The sequence below is a fragment of the Manis javanica genome, chromosome 9 (assembly GCF_040802235.1).
Source record: "Manis javanica isolate MJ-LG chromosome 9, MJ_LKY, whole genome shotgun sequence".
Lineage (NCBI taxonomy): Eukaryota > Metazoa > Chordata > Mammalia > Pholidota > Manidae > Manis > Manis javanica.
In genome coordinates, this window is record NC_133164.1 from 83,907,036 (window position 1) to 83,927,808 (window position 20,773).

At 42.1% G+C, this 20,773-nt stretch overlaps 1 protein-coding gene across 11 annotated transcripts in view; it reads left to right on the forward strand.

Moving 5' to 3' along the window:
- DLGAP1 (DLG associated protein 1) overlaps nt 1-20,773 on the forward strand; it is an 858,481-nt gene that overhangs the window by 833,350 nt on the left and 4,358 nt on the right. For 9 of the 11 annotated variants that reach the window (XM_073212860.1, XM_073212859.1, XM_017658265.3 and 6 more), the window contains 2 exons: nt 14,614-14,705; nt 18,990-19,142. In XM_073212860.1, the coding sequence (XP_073068961.1) occupies nt 14,614-14,705; nt 18,990-19,142 (245 nt within the window). Of the gene's footprint in view, nt 1-14,613; nt 14,706-18,989; nt 20,211-20,773 lie in introns of those variants that run through there. The other 2 variants (XM_073212863.1, XM_073212862.1) reach the window with 2 other exon arrangements.

The following is a 20,773-nucleotide window of genomic DNA, read 5'->3' on the forward strand; positions in this document are numbered from 1 at the left end:
GATTTAAGAAGCAATGGCCACTTGTGTGCTGTTCATCAGAACAAGATAACTTTCAGATTTCAGTTCATTCAGTTCATCAGTCTGGGTCTTGTTCTCGTTTCCCAGTGGGCTTCCAGTAGGACTCAGGGAGCCTGCCCATCGGGTACTTCCTTCTCCTCTGCGACTAGATTTACTTCTCTCAATCCAGCTTTATAATGATGCATGAGGATAGTCATCATACAAAGATTCAGGAAAATCTTCCCTGGCACTAAAGGAGCTGTGAAAATAATTCAGTGTATTTTGATGCAAGCACATATATTTGAAAAGTGAAAATCTTGTTAGAAAAACAGGTTCTCATCCTGTGTAATATTATTACAGATATTTGCATTTTGAAATGTACACTGCTGGAAAAGTCCCAAAATAATTAACATGAAGGAACTCTCCATTCATTCACTGTTCCAGAATATTATTTCAGATGTTACTTAAAGCATTGACTTACAAATAGACTTATGAACCTGCTCCATAGGAAGATATTTTGTTATCAAGATTTGTTCTAAACAATTATAATTTGCTGCCTTTGTACACAAAGATGCCACTGTCCCACCATTGATAAGCCATATTCTTAAGGGCGTTTTCTTCAGAGTAGTCATAGATTTTCTCAGATCTACCTCTTTATTTTAGGAGGTTGCTGCCAGGGGGAGATACGAGGATCATGGTTGCAGAACAAGCAAAGATAACTAGGGATGGGACTGCTTTTTGGTGCTTTGCCTTAAAGTACCCAACTGAGTAAATAGGTCTTAGATGGCAAGTATGCAATGAAACCTGCTTCTCCCTTTACAGTCTGAAACATATTTTAATATCAGAATGCCCTTTTCTAACTGAAAAAAAATTACACACAACACAAATAAATATAACAAGAACAGGAAAGCTCTTTGGTGAGGGTCCACAGTCCTCTCCGCTCAGCCTCCAGCACTGCCTGGACCAAAGTACCCAACAACACTCTCCCATCCCCCCCAAAATCCTAGGATCCCTGGAATATAGTTTGAAAGTCCAATGATCCATAGTAAAAAGTCCAAATTGTTAATTCTTTAAAAATATAATTTTGTAACTTTAGATCAGTTAACACAAGTTCAGATGTAAATGTCCCTTATACATGGTTTTTTAAATGTACAAAACTGATTCAAATTAGTAACATTGATTCACATAAGTCCATTAAGCCTGCAAAATATGGCTCTTCCTTCAAGTCTTAGCTTGGGCCTCACTTTTTAGAAGTCTTTGCAAAATGCTTCCTTTAGGCTGAATTTGACGTGTTTCCCTGGTGCTCCTGTAATAGCCTGTACACTTGTGGATCAGGTGTTTACTACATTATTTTGTGATAATCTGTGTATCTGTCTCTGAGCTCTCTTAGGACAGAAATTATTCTTCTTTCATTCATCTTTACACCTACCACCCCTCTGATGCTTCCTGGCACATGTAGGGGATCAGTGAATATGTATTTGAGTCCTGGAAATATTTTGGAAATTCTATTTTACCAAAACTATTTAACTTAGCAAAACCTTTCTTCCTAAGCAGCTATAGAACACAATAAGTAACTAACCTATGCCAGAAACTGGAAGAGGAGTTCCTGTGTAAGGTGCTGAGCCCTTCCGATCAGAGCGAGGATTTGGCAGAGCAAGATGAGCTCTGGCCACAGAAACTGTAGAAAGGACTTCTACATTGGCCAGCTGGAAGGTCTAGATAAATTCCATCTGTCCCTTCCAGATCTTGGGACATGGGTCTGTTCCACCAGCACTTGAACGCTTTATCTACCTTTCATTCCCTGGGAGGCACAAAGCTGGAGCTTCAATGTACTAACATTCCAGAATTTTAAACAATGCAGAGGTAAACTTGTTTGCTCAGGTCAAGGAGTCACTAATTTCTTTTTTTTTAAATTAAGGTATCATTGATATACAATCTTAGGAAGGTTTCACATGAGCAACATTGTGGTTTCAACATTCGCCCATATTATCAAGCCCCCCGAAGCTCCCACCCCATTGCAATCACTGTCCATCAGTGTAGTAAGATGCCATAGAGTCATTACTTGTCTTCAAAGAGTCACTAATTTCAAATGAGGCAAATCTAAATCGTGGGTGTCTGACCATCTATGGGCAAAGGAAGACTGTAAGTACATGAAGGAATATTCATCTTGTCCTTACAATACCCCTGGCAGTGGACTAGAGACTTTGACAGGTGATATTTTATTTGCCCTCAAAACAGCTCTCTGGTAATACCTTGTCCAAGGTCACAGAACACACAAGTGTCTGATGGAACAGATACAGCATGAAGAACATTTGACAAGATAATGATACTTTGTGTGTCGCGTCCTCCAGAGCTCTGCATACATATCTGTCCCTGGCTCCTTGGCAACCACAATCCTGTCCTGATAACTGGGCCTGGAGTTGCAGAGGGCCTTTGTTCTACTAATTCACTAATTTAACCTTTTCTTTTTTTTATAAGAGGGGTGGTAAGGCTGAGAAGCCAAATCCTGTTTGGCAGGCGTAGCTGATTTCTGAGTAACCAGCTTTGAAAAGCAAAACAAAACCTGTGTAAACCCAGAAAAATAGCTTTGATAAATGGGTTGAGCACAGATACATCTCTCTTGGCCAAGTCACCTTATGTATTCTTTGGGTCCTATATAAACAGGGCCTCTATTCAGGGTACGTGGTAGAGGTGGCTCCTTGGGCAGACCCCTCCCAGGAGGGCTAGTCTTCAAAGTCATCATGGAAAGATAAGTAAGATAGAGTGAGAGAAAGGAAGATTCTAGACATCCTTGCTTAATGCATTTTGTGGGGCACCAGAAGTACCCCGACTGTTAAATATTTTTAAATGTTTGGTGAGTGTACTTAAGGCCTCTGAATTGTACACTTAAAAATGGTTAAAATAGTAGATCTTATGTATATTTTACCCTCCCACCAAACACACACACAAATAACCCCCTTTTCAAAAAAAGTCTGCAGTAGTGGAAGGTAGATGGAATCAACATGCTGTGGTCATGTTCACAGCTGTTCACATGCTTATATGAATGTAAGGCATTTTGTTGAATATCTTCCTGAATTCAAATAAGGAATGTGGGATGACTAAGAGAAGTTAGGAACAGAAACTGTTTGCTCAGTGGAAACTCGAGGTACAGATGCAGGGTGTGAGGAGGTTGCAATCATTCTTCTTGATTAAAGAGCTAAAGGAGAAAGGAGCCGTCTGATTGTAAAGGATTATTCAGTTATCTATTAGTTTATGATGCTGTTATCCTAATTCTGACAGCTACCTCCTGGGGATGTTGGTTTTGGCATTCCAGGATTGGAAACAGCTCTCCTGGTTCACCTGCAGCTGGGTAATTGTGCATGGCGAAGGGCAGAAGGAAAACAGGCCTCGGACCGGCCTCTTAACCGCAAGCTATCTTTACAAAGTATAACTATAAATCCTTTGGGTGTGTGGAGCTATTATTTTCCCTAATAAAATAAAAGCAGAGTGAGGACTTCAATTCTTGTTTTAAGCCTTCATCCCTAATAGTCGGTAGTAGGTTTGGGGCTTGATTACAAAATCCTGAAAATCTGCCATGAGTAAGGCTTCCTCAGACCAGGACAGCTGACAGAAAGCTTGTTCCCTCAGCACTTGAAGTAAAATGATACAAGCTTTCCTCAGACAATGAAGCCCTTGTGTGAAACAGCTGTCTCTGGGAGATGGCTCAGTGCTATTTGCCAGTGGCTTGTATGTTACATAGATACGCCTGGTATTATCTGACCAGGAGTGAAACAGCCAGATGGATCTGAATGCTTCTAACTGGGAATGCAGTCTACCACTGCGTGCTAAAAACACAGGCTCGGGTTTCAGTGGCCCTAGGATGAAATACTGGTTGATCGTACTTGGAAATCTACTTTGCCTCCTGAACTGTGGACAACTTATATGTGGAATTTTCAGGCTTTATCTGAAACGGACTGATAAACCTAGAGCGTGTGCAGGAGGCAGATTAATTGCATTTTAATTTTGCCTGGTAATAGCATCCAAGTTAGTGAAAGTTGGTCGTGAGTCCCCCAGCAGGTTTGTGAGTCCTGGCAGCGAGTATAGGGCTGGTAATGAAACCTGAAATGGGGTTTGCCTGGTTTCAGGTTGAGTTACGGAAGCTGTGCACAGTCATCAGTGTGACCGTCTATCGATGTGTCGCCTGTGGCTTGACTGTGCAGCCCATGAAACAGTGGGTGGCAGGCAAAGGAGCCCTCTATGATTTCTACAGTTCATCTGCTTCACATCTTGTGCATTTCTAAGTGGGGCGAGATGGGTGCATCCTAGCTCCTTTCTGTTTTATTCTCATTTTACTTTTGAAATGACCTTCAAAAGCTCCCTCCCCCTCAACCTCCACCACCACCACCACACACACACACACACACACACACAGAGCATCATCTCTTTTTTAAGGTCTGGCCAACCTGAAATTAGTGACTACGGAGGAAGTGGCAATAATGAAAAGGAAATCATGTGTCATGTGCCTTATGTTTAACCTTTTAGAATGCTCAGTTCATTTGGTTTTGCATAGTGCTGGGCACAAAGAGGAAGGTGTTGGTGCCAGAGGGCCTTATGGAGCATCGTTTTGTGGGTGCATTTCATTGGGCAAGGCCCTGAAGCTGAGGGGGACACTGAGGCATGAAGAGGGGAAGTGATGTGGCCAAGTGAAGGCAGAACCAGGTGTGGAGATGCAGCTCCTGTTTGTTGAGCCAGTAGTCTTCACAGTCGTGCAGACTGCCTGCACTGCAGAGAGGCCGGGGCTGCAGAGGACTCTGCCTCATGGAGCGAGATCCCCCACTGTCTTCCCTAACAATAACTATTTCTGTAGAGTATAATTGCAGTGGACTTCAAACACAGTATTTAGTTTTTCTTCTATAATACCAGGGGAAATATTAACTCAGGTCTTTCAGCTTGCAAAGGCCTAAAAACTACTTATCCACGTGTTGCACATGATGTTTCTCTTTCATGGCTGTTGTAAAATTGAGATATGGGTTGAAGCAGAACCATCTTTTATGATTAAGACTCCTGCAGTATGGACTGAGGGAAAAAAATAGTGTTAGCTGAATTTTTGAAAACTTGCTACTTACAAACAAAACCATATTTTCCCTCAAGTTTTAGCTCTGTGGAAACTCTGTTTTAGTCTATGGGATAATTTCTACTTGAGAATTCTATTCTTTATTCATTATCCACCAAGTTTGGGCTCCTTTAAAAAAAACAAAAGCACTCTTGTTAAATGCAGAGCAGCCATTGTGAGCCAGGAGTGAAACAGGTCCACGTTTCCTACGGGGACCTTTTGTTGACAGCAGGTCTGGATCACAAATGTGTTTGAGAAGCAGCTGGGCAGTTGGTTAGAGAGATTCTTTTCCACGAGGACACACTCGTAAAAGAGAATGTTTCCACATGGATACTCTCAACTTGGAAAAAACAGATTCATTCTGACAAATCCACATAACTTTAAAGTAAGTAGACAGACCCACTTTTTAAAAATGTCTTTTCCCTCCTCACCCATAACGTCTATAACTTGAAAAAAACAAAAGCCAGGTGGTAAGTCAAAAGTTGAGGATAAGGAGATTTAAATCACCCACCCACCAACATTTCAACTTGTCCCAAATGGCTCGACTCTTCCAGCCTAAGTCAGCACAAATAGTGTTGTAAACATAACCCCCAAGGAATAATAGGTCAGCTAAGAATGTATTAGCTAAGAAAGTAAGTAATCAAGACTGTAACTTTAAAAGTGGTGGTGGACTTGGTAAAAACCTAAAAGAATCAGAATGCTAATGCCTGGAAGGTTGCAGTTAATTAATTTTTCTGGTGAACATGGAGTTTGTAGATGTGTCAGTTAATTTCAAAATTTATTCCATAGTCTGGGCCATCAAAGGCCTTGGGGCGTGTCAAAAAGTCTGACATATAAATAGATCATGCTGGAAAGAATGTGGAAAGGGCAGAGACAGAGCTCTGTGTGGGAATCTCAGGCAGTGTGCACAGGAGTGGTGAAAGGAGACGGTTTTTGGAGGAGCGGCACCTGAGAGCAGGGGTAAAGGAGGGCAGGTGCCCAAGCAGGAGGCCACCCCCGCTCAGTGTGTGGCCTGAGCAAAGACACTGCAGAGGGACAGCTTTTGCATTTGGGAAACTGGGGGCCCAGAGCACGGGGGAAGTCTCCCACTTAGCCCCTGGACGATAGGGAACCGTGGAAAAGTCTTAAGCGTGGGGAATGCATGAGATAAGAAACCCCTCTAGTTTCCTTAGTAAAAACAAAGCTCCAAGACTGGCCAGGGACGGACAACTCATGCATGGATGGGGTGATGGCTCCAGGCAGCCCTAACTGTGATCAGCTAGGGGATCCTGACAGGCTCATGGGCTTGGGGAGACAAGCAGTGTCAGGTGGGGGCTTGCATACGCTACACGAGCTTGAGTGGTTGGCAGATGCTGGACTTACACACTGAGAAACATTAACATGTTTTACAAGATAGGAGAAATCAGGAGAAGAACAGAGCTCCCTCAGTCGGGGCAAGGGATATGGCTCAGGAGGGACTTCTATGTTCATCAGGTGCAGGGGAGGAAGAGAGAAGTCCATGAGGAACAGGGAAGGCGGGCCAGAGCGCGGTGGGAGCCGAGATCGCTGAGTCTTTTGTGCCCCCTGCAGAGAGACCCAGGAAGGCGAGGAGGGCGAGGGCGGAGCCAGTAGCTGGAGCCGAGGAAGTAAGGGGGCCGAGGCGGCCTCCCCTATGGAGAGCCAGAGCTGAAGGCACGCGCTGGTCTGCGAGGGTGGCCGGAGGCCGAAACAGCAGGCGGCTCTTCTCACAGGCGAGGAGGTGGAAGTCTTCAAGGTGGCCATCAAGGTGTCAGTGTCCCCAGGGCCCCTCCTACGGCCTGTGGCTGGTCTTCTCTGTGTCTGTTTGTGTCCTCACGGCCTCTCTTTATAAGGACACCAGTTATATTGGATTAGGGCTCACCCAAATGCCCCCTTTTTAACTTAATTACTGGTTTAGAAGTCCCATCTCCAATCACAGTCCCATTCTGAGTACTGGGGTCAGGACTTCACACAGGAATTTGGGGAGGCCACTAGTCGTCAGCAGGGGAGATGAGGAATTTTATATTAGCTAGAGGGGATCATGAAACTGGGAGGATTTTACCCCCCCTTGAGATGAGAGACTTGAGGATGCTCCTAGCATCTCAGGTAATGCGTAGCTTAGCTAGAGGCAGAGCTGCAGAGAGAGGACGGACCCTAGAGCAGCCTGGAGGGAATCCTGTCGAGAACCAGGTAACAAGGAGAGTGGATGTAGAGAAGTCTTTAGGGTGGGTAAGGCAGATAATGGTCATGGACAGATGGTATTGGGAACGAACCTAATTCAGGTTGCCTTTAATCTGCAGGGCCTGCTGCTCACCCATAATGTGGAACCTGCACAGTCTTTAGAGGGTTGTGGGGGCAAGTGTTAGAAGAGGCAGAACACTGAGAGTATTCACACCCAATTCCCCGTTTCCTTCATCTCTAGGAGGCGAGGTTATTGTTGAAGATGAGGGAGCAGGGGCTGAGCTGTGAATAAGAGAAAGGCAGGTCAGACAGGGCGGTAACAAAGGTCATCTCAGAGGACTGATGAACAGCAGCAAAGGGTTTGCTGACTTTGGAGCACATGGGTTTATAGAGGCATTAAACCACAGGGCTGAATGCTATTTGGGACATGGGGTGGGCCCACAGCTCTCCAGGCCAGCAGGACTTATGGGCATATTCGGCACCAAGATGACCTTGTTTTGCCACAGCAGCTGCTACTGAGGGTTCTGACGCTTCATCTGCAGTGAGAATGTTTTCTACTCAGGGCTCCAGCTGGGTGGTCCTGGTGTTCAGCATTGGTTAAGGTCTTGTGCCATCTGTGTATTTGTCACCAACAGCCAGTTGGCCACTGTTCTAGCTCTGACAGGTGGGAGATGTATGCCAGGCTATACAGAGAGGCATGAAAATCGGGTCCCCCTGAATAATTGTTAGAGATCTTTTATACATAGAGACCAAAGAAAGTATCCAGTCACTCTGTGACATTTGTCTAAATCTGCCTGAATGAAAGCCACCAAAAAGGAGAACATTCTGTGTGTCCACACTACTGGGGAAAGAGGTTGGAATGTGGAGATTAGAAGGAGAAATAATTCTCTCTTTTGGCTCATCTCACCTGTTAGTTCCCCAGGTAAATGCCTAAAAACTAACAAATATCAATAAGACAAAGGAGTTTTCAGTTCTGCTACATGCTAACAATTTTCACATATTATTTCATTAAATAATCAGCAATCCTATGAAGATAGTAGTACCATGATTGTTGGACAGATAAAAAAACAGAGCCTGAGAGCGCAATCAATTCTCCCAAGATCAGCAGCTGGCAAGTGGCATTCCTGACTCCAAGGTCTGTGCTTTTCCCAGTACTACACAGACACAAAGTTAGGCTGGAAAAGAAGTGTCCTAGGTGAATTACAGTGCAGGTGGCGGGGCCTGGGAAGTGTCCCCCCAGCATGCCACAGCAGTAAGCTTCACCGCTCGTGGGACAGCTAGACTTACTCCTTCGTATTGATACTTGGTGTCCAGGTTTCAGGGAACCGCTGTTGAGCGTATAAGAAATATGCCAATCCTCTGTTTATGAGGCCTAATGGGGGACCCTAAGGTTGTGGAGGTGGGCCAAGTGACAAGTATAGGAGGCAGTCCAGCACCCTAGGGCTTCTGCCTTTTCAGTTTTTGAGACCTCAGTCTTCTTGGAATATCACCAGCTACATATGTTAAATATACTAAAGATTATTTTTTCCAACAAAATGTTGCACATTATTTATTACTGAACCAACCTACTAGTGCAGAAACATAGAAACAAAGAGAAAAAAATCATTTTTCCAATAAAACAGGTCCAGACAATGCTGATGCCACCAGCTGGATATGATAAGATGCTAGTGAGCTTGACACAGCATAAGTGGGTGTGCCCGCCCATGGGCAACTCCTAATACACCCCACTTGGCTCTTCTCCAGTGTCCCCTGTTGCAGTGGCACCTGGTTTTATTACCAGTTTCCCTCTACACTGGGGAGTGGGACAATTCTGCTTTTCTTTGTTGGCCAGGAATCACTTGTTCCTGAAAAGTCTTTTGTGAAAACAGGGTGAGAAACAAAATCAGCCACATATACCACAGTGGCAGAGAAAGACAGAGAGAGTGCTGCTTACAGATATAAAATACTGGTTTGACTCAGCCAGAAGTGGGCATATCCCCAAAGAAGCCAGTCTTGGCTTCTGCCTGGAACCACCACATGCTGGCCACTTGGCCATGGATTCACTTGCAGGGTTACAAGGAGCTGTTCATGCCCCTCACCCCTGTGCTGTCATACCACCTCCTTGGTCCCAAAATAAAAGTCACACCCCATGGAGTCAGTCGGAGGGAGGATATAAGCTTTCTCTAAATGTTTGGGCTTTTGTTTACATGCACCTGGGAAATTTAAATCATAGTTTTCATAAAAGACCCACACACAATCCCAAAAGAGTCTTTCTCTGCCTCTCATTACAATGTCTAATCCTTAAAGCAAAACCGAAACGAGTGCCTTCTACCCACCACCAACTCTTTCAGGTGATCCCTGGTTCCTCCCTTCTTTTCACAACTGATTTGTTTGTGTGACAATTACTTCTGCTACATAGATGTGCTTCGCTCTCCCATCCTAATGTGGACAGGGACGGGTTTGCTAAACATCTTCAGATTTCTTCCACTGACCTGTTACAGCCTCCCTTCCTCCTCCTGTCCATTGACACTGGCTAGACAGTGTTGATAAGAAAGAAATTTCCCACCCTCAGTTGGCATCACTTAAGTAGATCCAGACCCAATTTTCAAAAAGTGTTGCGAGAAAAGAACACATCTGGACCGAATGAAGAGATGGGGATCCAGGCACTGTATGACCCCAGAGAAGGCACTGTGTACTTTGGGCCCAGATTTCTCAGACAAAATGATATCTGCCCTGCCTCACAGGGTTCTGTGAGAATCAGATTAGATGTGCATGTGAAAGTGCTTTGACATACAAAGTAATAATATAAATAGCCAGATTTTTGCAAAAAGCAAACAGTGATGGCCTTCCAAAAGATCTTCCTGGCTTTACATAAACTAACCCACGCCTGATTCCCAATGGCCATCTACAGTGAGATGAGAGGTTTCTAGAATTATAAGTGGGGAGTTAATAAAGAAGTGCCCACTTCTTAAATAGAAGCAGTTGAGTTCAGCAGTGTTCTGGGTTGTTGTTTCTCACTTCCACTGAGGATAGACTTGGAAAGGATTGGATTGGAAAGGAAAGGAAAGAGAGAAAGGGATCATAAAAATCCACTATCAGGATGCTTATAAGACACTTAGGGAGACCAGACTTACCTATATAAAAAGAGTGGCACAGCAAAATAAGGCCTATAATATGATGAAATATTACACAATACATGATATAAATCATGGTCAAGTGGTATGCTTGGTGGGATACAACAGAGATGGTTATCTCAGAAGAGACACTGAATGTGCCCTAAGGGAGATGGGTGGTAAAAACTGTTAACCACACTTGGTTGAATAACCTGGCGAGTGAAGGAAACCCACTAAGCACAGCCCAGGAGTACATTCTCCTCCTAAATCAACAGAACCTTAAAACCCCATTCTAACTTTCAGAGAGTCTGAAAGGCTGTGGGTCTCAACTGTGCTAGTGAGATCGCCCCAGTCCAGTGCTTCTTGCTTGAATTCAGGAAGGCCTTTAGCTGTCCCTTTTCTAGGGCCAGGGAGGAAACCTTCATAAATTCAGAGATGGGATCAGAATGTTCACTGTCTAGTGCAGTGTTTCTTCTGGGGAGGAAGCGAATGGGACAGAAATGGAGAACATACATTGATCTGAAGGGCTTCATTTTATTGGAGAGAGAAAAAATATAAGAAAAACAAATTCAGAGGCAAATTTGAAAAAACTTTAACATGCATTCCTTTGGAGGAGAGCACATACGTGCATGTTTGCTATATCGCCCTGTGTACTTTCATGTATTTTAATATTTTTCCAAATAAAAATGAGTGGCATTTTCAAATGATGATTACTAAAATGAACCATTTAGTCCAGAGCCAATTTTCATATTGCAAATGATACCACTACCCCCAACCATGTTGTTTGTTTGTTTTTCATTTTATAGGAAAGAGACCAAGAACACAGAATGTAGAATGTTTTCTCACCATTTAAGGAATTCACAGTCCTTTGAAGTACTCAGTCATGCTTAGTCCCATCTGTCCCAATCCAAGTAATCTAAGAAGTCGCAAACATTTATATCTATCCCTCACCAGAATGTAACCCATGTGGGCAAGACTTTGTCTTGCTTATCACCATGTCATATCCATCCAGCACAGTGCCTGGCACACTGTATGCACTTACTAATGTTTGTTGAGTGAATGAGTGATTTCCCAAAGCCCACATGGACTGTCCCTGATCTGTATAAATGTTATTTGAAGGTCTGCCTTGCCCATGAGAGCCAGGTTGGCCCCTGTGATTAACTGCCACCTGTTAACTGCCACCACACTAAACTGGATACAAGGCTAACTTGAAAAGATGCACTATTTCTAGGCCTTTCTGGAACTTTCTAATACCAAGTTGGGCTGCTTTATATGCATAGGAAAAGCCCACAGTTGCAGCCCATGGGTGTGTCTCATTTACTGTTGCTCCTTTATCCTTCTTTCCTAGCATCCTTGAGAGACATATTTTTCTTCCCAACCGCTGGAGGTTGGTATAAAACTCTAAGCTTTAAAGTACTTTCCAAACGCCATTAAGATGCTTCTTTCTACTTCATCTCATTTCTTTACCAACTTTCAGCCTTTTACCTCATTTTCCCACTTACTGTTTATTAGTTTTTCTGTTTCTCAAGGCCCATGTAACAACTATGAAATTTACTTTCAGGAGAAAAAATTTATCTCACACACCACATATCTAATAGAAAAACAGAACAAACTCTATTAGAGCTGCTTTCTCAAAAATTAAAGTGAGTTTTTAGTTCTCTAGAAACAGAAGTGTGAAGGGCAAGGAAGTTGGAGTCATCACCTGCTTGTTCTAGGCCTGCCTGTTTCATGGCCTCGCTGGAGCTCCAGGTCACCATCTCCCTCCCCTGAACCTAGGCAAGATCTTCCCTTGGACGCTGGAAATGCAAATAATCATGGAGCCAATAGGGAATTTCCACTCAAGGAACATGATGACAAAGACCTGAGAAACAGAAGGGCCACAACTCCACCCCAGATATTATTGCTCCAGATCCAGGGTTCTTGCAAGACCATGCCATATGAAGAAAGATGTCTCTTGTTTTACTTTAAGAAGACATCGAGTTAGCCCCTACCTATGTGGCTGGGTGTTACCTCAAAGATTGTTTGGAGCAGTGCTTTCTCCTCATTTGAGAATCCTGTCTTACTCAGAGGCTCTTATTATGGGACTCTATTATATAGTGCAGGTATGTTGGTGTAATTGAGAACCAGTAGCTCAGAGTTTAGAGGTAGAGCAGAATAGCTCGAGTTTCTATGACAGTTACCTGGAGCTGTGTATTCCAGCCAACAAACTGAGATTGAGGTACTTGTTCTAAGCTCCCATGATTCATTCTGAGATTTGCTGGTGTCACAATCCTACCCTTCAGCAAGATAATTCAGAGAAGCTTGCAGAACCTCAGAGTTTGCCTAAAGCCGCATGCTTGTCCAGGAAATGCACTCTCAGATGCATCTCAGATATGGGACAGGTCATCCAAAGCATCCCAGGCAATGAGGACATCTGGTCACCTTTAAATAATTCTGACTTTGGGTTTTTCCTCTTCTCTCAGGGACAGAGTAAGTGTAAGGTTCACAGTCGGCACACCCATAGAAGAAGTGTAGTGTTCTTGTCCTAGGTAACAACAAATATTCACTGAGTGCTTACTTTATATCAGACACTGTCTGTAGCAATTCCCATATATTACCACTTTTAACCTTCACCACAACCCTACAGATAAGTACCATTAGTCCATTTTACATATGGGAATAAAGAGTTAAGTGGCCTGTCCAGGGCAGTTGCTGGTGCATGTTGGAGCCAGAAGCCCTAGCTACAGTGGTACTGTAGGTCTCCCTACGTGTCCCTTCTGCTGCAGGAGTGTTGAGAAAGGAAGAGGAGGCCTTGCACAGCTGAATGATCCATTAAAGGAGAAAAGGCTGACCATCCCAAAAGAATTTTAAAGCAGATTGCAAAAAAAGAAAACTTAGGCCTAAGGAATTGCTGCCTTACAACTGTCAAGGAGGACCCCTTCCTGTCCCCAAGGAGGCAGATCTCTGCAAGTCAGCTGTTTGGTGTGACTGGTGACATATGAGAGCCTTCATAAGTGCCCCGAGTTACCAATGTGGGAATGCTGAAGCATTTGAGTAGTGTCCAGGTATAGCATTCATCATAAGCCATTATCTGGCCTGGCAGCTTTAAACCAACAGAAGCACATTCCTGGAAGACCCTGGGCCCAAATAAATTCCTCTATCTTTTGTTTTCTTCTCAGAATTTGTGGGGAATGAGGTCAAGAAAGGGGGACCTATTTCCACTTGGAGGCTCGGGTTCTGTAAATTCAGAAAAATCACAGCAAAACCATTGCCTCAGCCTCTAACAGCTCACCATGCAGGCTTCCGCAGAGAGCACATGCATTTTGAGCAGCCTCCCTCTCTGGCTCTCTACGTGGGCTGGGAAGGGGCGAGCACCGGGCCTTCGCCCCCTCTTGCTGCCAGGGAGGGCATGCTGAGAACTGCCTGGTGGCAGGGCTCCAGCAGCACAGCTGTGTCCTGGTCCCCGCGGGCTGGAGGGAGAGCCTTAGGGACAGTGTAGACCTCGGGACAGCTCAGTGCAGAGCAGCTCCACCCCGTCACAGCGCGCCATCCGTTGAAAGGTTCTCGCCTCAGACTGCATGGAAGACAAGAAGTAGCTTGCAAAGGAAATTTTCAGCACCGTGCATAGGGAATTAAACCTATGTGAACAATAAAATTGGTCTGTGGAGTGAAAAAGCTGGGCTGGTGCTGGTGTTCCCTAGGAAACAGACTGAAAATGTTCACTTGGAAAATCTTTTGACTGGTGTGGCTCTTTCCTGACAGTACCGGTGGCTGAGCTCCAGAAAAATAATGAAGGCTGTGGATGGGATATGGTGAGTGCCAAGAGATTCGCCTCTCTGAGTTAGGATCACTTTTCTTGTGTTTGGATTCGGATTAGAAAAGCAAGCTAGCCAACCATGATTGCTGGCACTAATAAATACATAACTATACTGGTGAACACTTGAAATGCATCCTTACAGTAAAAGAAAAAAAAACACATAATGATTTGCCTCTTCTCTTGGTAACATCTGGTGCTGTGATGGAAAACTCCATTATTCCTTAGAAATATGCAAAATGAGCACGTGGGTTTTTCCACATTGATTTTATCCTTTAACCTAGGAGTCTCTGTTTCCTGGACCAACAGAGTAAGGACGCTGATTGGGCTGCGTGGATGTGTGCGTGTGCAGGATGCATGCTGTTTTCCCTAATTATTACAGCTTAATTTCCTCTTGCTTTACCAGATGACATCTCAGCATTGACACCTATGTGTAAACTTCGTGTCTGTTTGCTCTTCAGTTCTAGGGAAGATCCGAACGGCAGTGGGCAGTGCCCAACTTCTTATGGCCCAGAAATTCTACCAGTTCAGAGAACTGTGTGAAGAAAACCTGGTAGGTAACATTCCCCATCACTACCATTTCCCTTCTAGTACTGTGAGTAGAACATTTTGTCAAGACTGGCCCAACTAAAGTAAAACTGATTTTGACCCACTCAAGCCCCGGTGGACTCTCACCTGGAATAGAGTTTTCTGATGACTCTTCTTTCCTGCTTTTCTTAAACTTAAAAATATTTGTTTTATACTTAAGTAATCTTAGAAGAGAAAATCCAATCCAGTTAGAATTCCCATTTCCTGCTTTTTTTCATAACTGAAAATTTTCCATTTTCTCAGTTTTCACATGGCATCTCTGATTTCATTTTTCTTACCAAAATATGGAGCAGCCTGATATTTCAAAAATAATCTTACAGGAAACCATTTTGGACAGTGATTTTCTTTCTGAAATAGCCAGCAAGCCTTATTTCCTCACCAGAGTTCTGTGTTCTAATTCAAAGGAGTCACAAAATAATAGATTTCAAGTCCCACAGACAAATGAATAGTTCATCCCTCTTGAACACACAGAAACAACATGAAGCAAAACAAAGACACAGAAACACTACTAGCATCAGCAACATTTTAAAAATTGCAAATTACAAAGGCACGAGTGTCCTCACATATGCCTTTTTTTTAAAAACTGCTACTGTCTCGACAGGTGTCATTCCACAAGAATAGCGTTTATTGATAAATTGTTGGTATAAGCTGGATCTAAAATAAACAAAATGAAAAGAAGAGCAACCCATTTATCATGTGGAAAGTTAAAAGCATGATTATTTGCAGTCTAATTGACCCAAACTATGATTTTGGAGTTTTAACCACATCTTGTTAGCAATGGCAGATATAGACTGAATGTGTTTTTCTAGACAGGAGATATTTTATCAACCAAGAGAAAATATAAAGCATACAAAAGGTGGTGCTCACCAGCCCCTCCCACCAGGCTTTTCTTTTGAGCCCTCTCTTTGCACTCCCCACATCTCTAGTCTGTTTTTCCTCACTCAGCAAAAATTACTCAACCCTCTCCCACCTCCTCAGAAATGTTGTTCTGGATTATGAGATAACACATATTAGCAAATGTATTGACAAGTGAATTCAACAAATATTTTCTTTAGCTTCCCCATGTAACGGGTACAGAATTCCTGCTACTTTGTAAACTTGCTAATGGGTCATACATTTGAATTAACATGATTCTTTTTAAATATAAGAAAGTTTATATAAAAGTGCTATTTCTCAAACAGGTCAAAAGATACATGTGGAGACCAATATGTGCATGCTATAAGGCAAACACAGCATACCTTTTAGGAGAATTATATACTAAGCAGGTTTACTATGAAGTAGAATGCAAACATTGTGCATTTTGAAGATGAAATTGCAGACAAAATGTTTCGAAAACTTTGCAGGCTTCTAGGAAAGGTTAACCTTGTTACAGCCAGCTTCTGATATTTCCTGGTTCCTGATGGGCTCCCATTCCTTGACTATGAGAAAAACTGAGATGGCAAATGTGAGAAGCCTGTAAGAGGTAGACTGAGGTGGAGGTACCCTGCAGGCAGAGGCCACTGATGACTGGTGAAACGCTGCCCCAGGAGAGAAGGTCAGGAACTCACTATGTGCCAGATACCATGCTAAGAGCTTTTAGATTTATGATCTGCTTAAGTCCTCAGAGAGACCCTATGAAACAGAAAGTGTCATTATTTTTTATGGATGGTTTTATGGTTGAGGAAAATGGGCATGGAAAAGCTAAGTAACTTGCCCAGGACCACTTGGTAAGACACAATCAAGATTCCAATCGCTATCTGACTGCCGTCAAAGCCTGTATACCCCACCTGCCCAGGATCTTAGTTCCATTCCTCACCCTCACAGAGGCACATGGGGCTGATCAGTCACCACCGTTGCCTAGGTCTACAAAGTTACGTCAAAGTGGCACTGAGATTGGTCACAACCAGACCCAACTCTCTTGAGTTCTTACTGTGTGGAGGCAAACACTTGACAACACTTGCAAGTTATCTCCGACTAGACTCTCAGGCATACGATAAATGCATGAGAGTTACTTTTTCCAACAAAACTGAGCCACCTCATCCTTCCTCATCCTTCCACTCCTTCAGCCCCTCTGACCTCCAGGTGGCCTGGTTCAGACTAAGGCAAGTCCTACAACTCCTTCTAGTGCACAGGGTAGCACATGGCCCACTGATTTGGAGACTGGGGGAGCACCAGAGCTCTTTCTCCTGCATCCCCATCCATCCCCTTGATGAGGTGAGGCAAAGAGGTTCTTGGTGAGGAGGGAACAAATTGCCCAATTCAGAGTGAAATGAACTTTGGGTCTATTGAACTACCATTTCATGCATTGGTGCGCCGAAGTGATTTAGCCAATCAGGCTTGTGATCTACAAGAATTTTGTGGACTCCAAAATATGAGCAATTTAGTTTTTAGTTACCAGTAAGATAAGGAAATACTTTGTGGGATTGTAATATTCCATTTGAGAGGTATTTTGTCAAAGCTATTAGCTGTCTATTATGAACCTAGATATTAAGAAACATTTTTTTCATTTACTAAATCAAAATACTACAGAGTAACCCTTTCGTTAATCTAAGTGTCATTGGAATAGAGTTTAATACTGAACTGAATACTATAAACTTTAGAATTTATTTACTTCTTCCAGTGAATTTCAAAATTATAAGTAGTTTTAGAAGTATAAGTTTATAAATATATCTTTACTTGTATTTATTTTGAAGCCAGACCAATCATGCTAGTCCACCACAGGGCTAAAAAGTTCTTTCCAACCTATTAACTTTGATGGTCATCAACCTTGCACTTTCTGAAATCCTGATGATATCATTTTTTATAGGGTTTGGTTTTAAAAGTACAAACTGGCCTCAAGTTATTATATGGCATGAGGTTTCAGTCTATCCAATTACCTGGAATATCCAGAGGTAACTAGAACTGACCTCAGCTGGAACCCTCTGCCATACGAGTCCTCCTATCTCACCATGAATGCCTTTGGGGACTGTTGCAGAGAGTGATTAACAATGAGCATGCCACGTTCCGTCTCTCAGTTATGTTTTTTCTGTTTTAGACCACATAGATTAGTGGCTTATACTTCTAGGATTTGTCAGGTATATGTGGATGTAGGCAAAGAAAGTCAATCCTTAAACACCGAAAGATGTTTAACATAGCAAATGGGTTATTACAGACATCTGTGTGTATGTATAGATATGAGTTCTCACACTTGCTATATTATGATATGGTCAGTTTAATACTAACTCATTCCCAAATGACTTTGTCAAAGTAGTTGTATAATAAAATGACTTCCTATGTTAATAACATCTTAATTGTTAAATATATAGTGCTTTGAAAATCCAGTTTTATTACTCATCATTTGTTTATCCTATTGTTTCAGTCAACTTGAGTATTAAATCTTGTTTTAGATTCCTTATCTGTTCTCTGAACAAATTTGATGGAATGGAGTAGAATACCAGCTCTAGTAATTATATACTGTGTTTTTTTTTTCAAAGATGGTATTTCCATTTAAATATGATGATATAAATGCATCTTTTAAATATGATGATATAAATGCATCTTGTATATCTTGTATATCATACATTCTGGGATTTTTCAAATATTTAGACTCCCAATACCGTATTGATATAAGTTGTATTACAAAGAAGAGTTTTACAACCTTAACATTTGAGAACCACTGACTCAGTAGGATGAGTGTACAAAATTAGCATTTGAAGTGGAATTTTAAAAAAGGCAAACTCATAAAGAGAGTAGAAAAGCGTTGTCAGGGACTCTGGGCCGGGTAAAATAAGGAGGGGTTGGTAAGAGAGTATATACAATTATAAGATGACTAAGGTCTGAGATCTATTGTACAACAGTGGTGACTGTAACCTATGATAACTGATAACACTGTGTTGTATTAACGAAATTTGCTAAGAGAGTAGAACTTAAAATGTTCTTACACACACTCAAAAAGGTAAGCATGTGAGGCGATGGATGTCTTAACTTGATGGGAGGAGTCCTTTCACAATGTATATATGTATATCAAATCATCATGCTTTATAATCTTAAATATCTTACAATTTTATTTGTCAGTTATATCTTAACAAAACTGAAATATATGTATATACATATAATTAAAAATAAATACATAAAATTTACCTTTTGTAGCCTCACTTTTATCCTCTGTCTGCAAACCAAAAGGGATTCATCCTCCCTATGTTACTTGAAATATTTGAAAATGCCTCTTTGGTCCTGCGCTGTGGTCACAGATTGCTTCTGAAGCATGAATGTTTTCCTTTCTCTTATGCAGAATCCCAATGCTCATCCAAGGCCCACCTCCCAGGATCTGGCGGGCTTCTGGGACATGCTGCAGTTGTCCATAGAAAATATTAGTATGAAATTTGATGAACTTCATCAGTTAAAGGCCAATAATTGGAAACAGATGGATCCTCTTGACAAGAAGGTAGAACAATGTAGATTTTGTATGGTTCATTTAAAAACCTGCACAAACACTGGACAGTCTAAATAGGCTTCTGCATTCAGTCTTGCTGTTTACAATGTGAAATGAAGCTGATATCATATTAACTTCATTGTAATGACAATGTTTACATAGTACTCATTTGAGATATTATCTGTAATATGTTTCAGGCATATTTTTAAAAAGAAACCTGTCTTTGTGAATTGGAAAATGGGAATGTGGCTTTTTTTTTGTTAATTAAACTTTAAGTTAAACCATTTTAGTCACTGGAAGGAACTGCCTCCATTTTGCTTTTTAAACTAAAATAAATGACATCTTCAGTGCATGGTTACATAGAACAAGAGTTCAACTTCCTCACACCCCTAGGATGTGTTTCCAAGAAAAATAGGAAGCCCTAGAAACTAATTGACATTGATAATCATTTCACAAATATAGTAACAAAGAAACCACTGTTGTTCAAATTTAAAGATATATACCATAAAGTTTCACAGTAATCATAAATGTTGGGTTTTTTTTTTTAAGAGTTTTACTTGGGGTTGATTTGCCTTGGGAAATATTGCTCACTGGGTTCCTCATGCAACAGTTCAGAAATACTCAAATTCTTTTCCTTTAATTAATAAACTGCAATTTTCACATTTGATTATTGTGGTTCCATCAGGGTCACACAAATTCCCAATGTGCACCTCCCTAGGCTAGCCTATCATGCATGCCTTTTTTTAACTGAGGTCAAATGTTTCCAAGAGATTTAACTTCGAAAAATTAGGCCTGGCTATTCCCATGAAGCATGGGTGGCAAGAGCCACCACAGTCCAGTGCATTCTGCTGTCCCTCATCAGAGTAGCAGGGGTACATGGGATCAGGGGGCTGCCAGGGGAAATCTGGTCCCAAGGCACAGTGGTTAATTGACAGGAGGGCTATCATCATTGTCCCTCATCTCCAATGCTGTCACCATCAACAAGGCCATTTTAGGGTTAAGCATGAAAGTACCATTGATGTATAAGGGGCCTCCCACTTGGAAAGCCAAATATTTGCACTCAGTCTAGTTTTCTTTAATCTGTGTTTAAAACTGTCTGCTAAACAAGCTTTTAAATTGATCTTATTTTTAAAAAAACATTACAGATGAGCATTCATACCGGTAATTTAGTCTCCAGAGCTGATCCATCTCATTTCTCATTCACAGATTTTTAAAAAGTATGATTGTTTAAAAAAGTATGAGGGAAGGAAGATAAGATCAAAAAGGTTCCGATATTCAGACTTTTAAAAATATCACCAAGTTACCCAACAATGAAGATTTAGAATGTCCAAAAGTTGTGGTGCTAAGAATTGGTATATTTTGACAGTTACACAGTAAGCCATTCGTTAACTTGATTTCTAAATTTTTATACACTTTGTCTATGATCAGAGCCTTTCATCATCCCATCAATTTGGAGGGCAAAAATGAACAAGCACAGTCATTGGCGGAGTACTGTTTGCGCTCCGAGCTTCCCATTCCTGTCCACACAGACGCCACCGTAAACAGCCTGCGGGCAGCTCCAATGTGATGAGTGTAACCAGGCAAGCAAGGAAGAACTGCTATGGTGAACATAAATGTTAAGACACAAAGACTGCCCTTTGGAG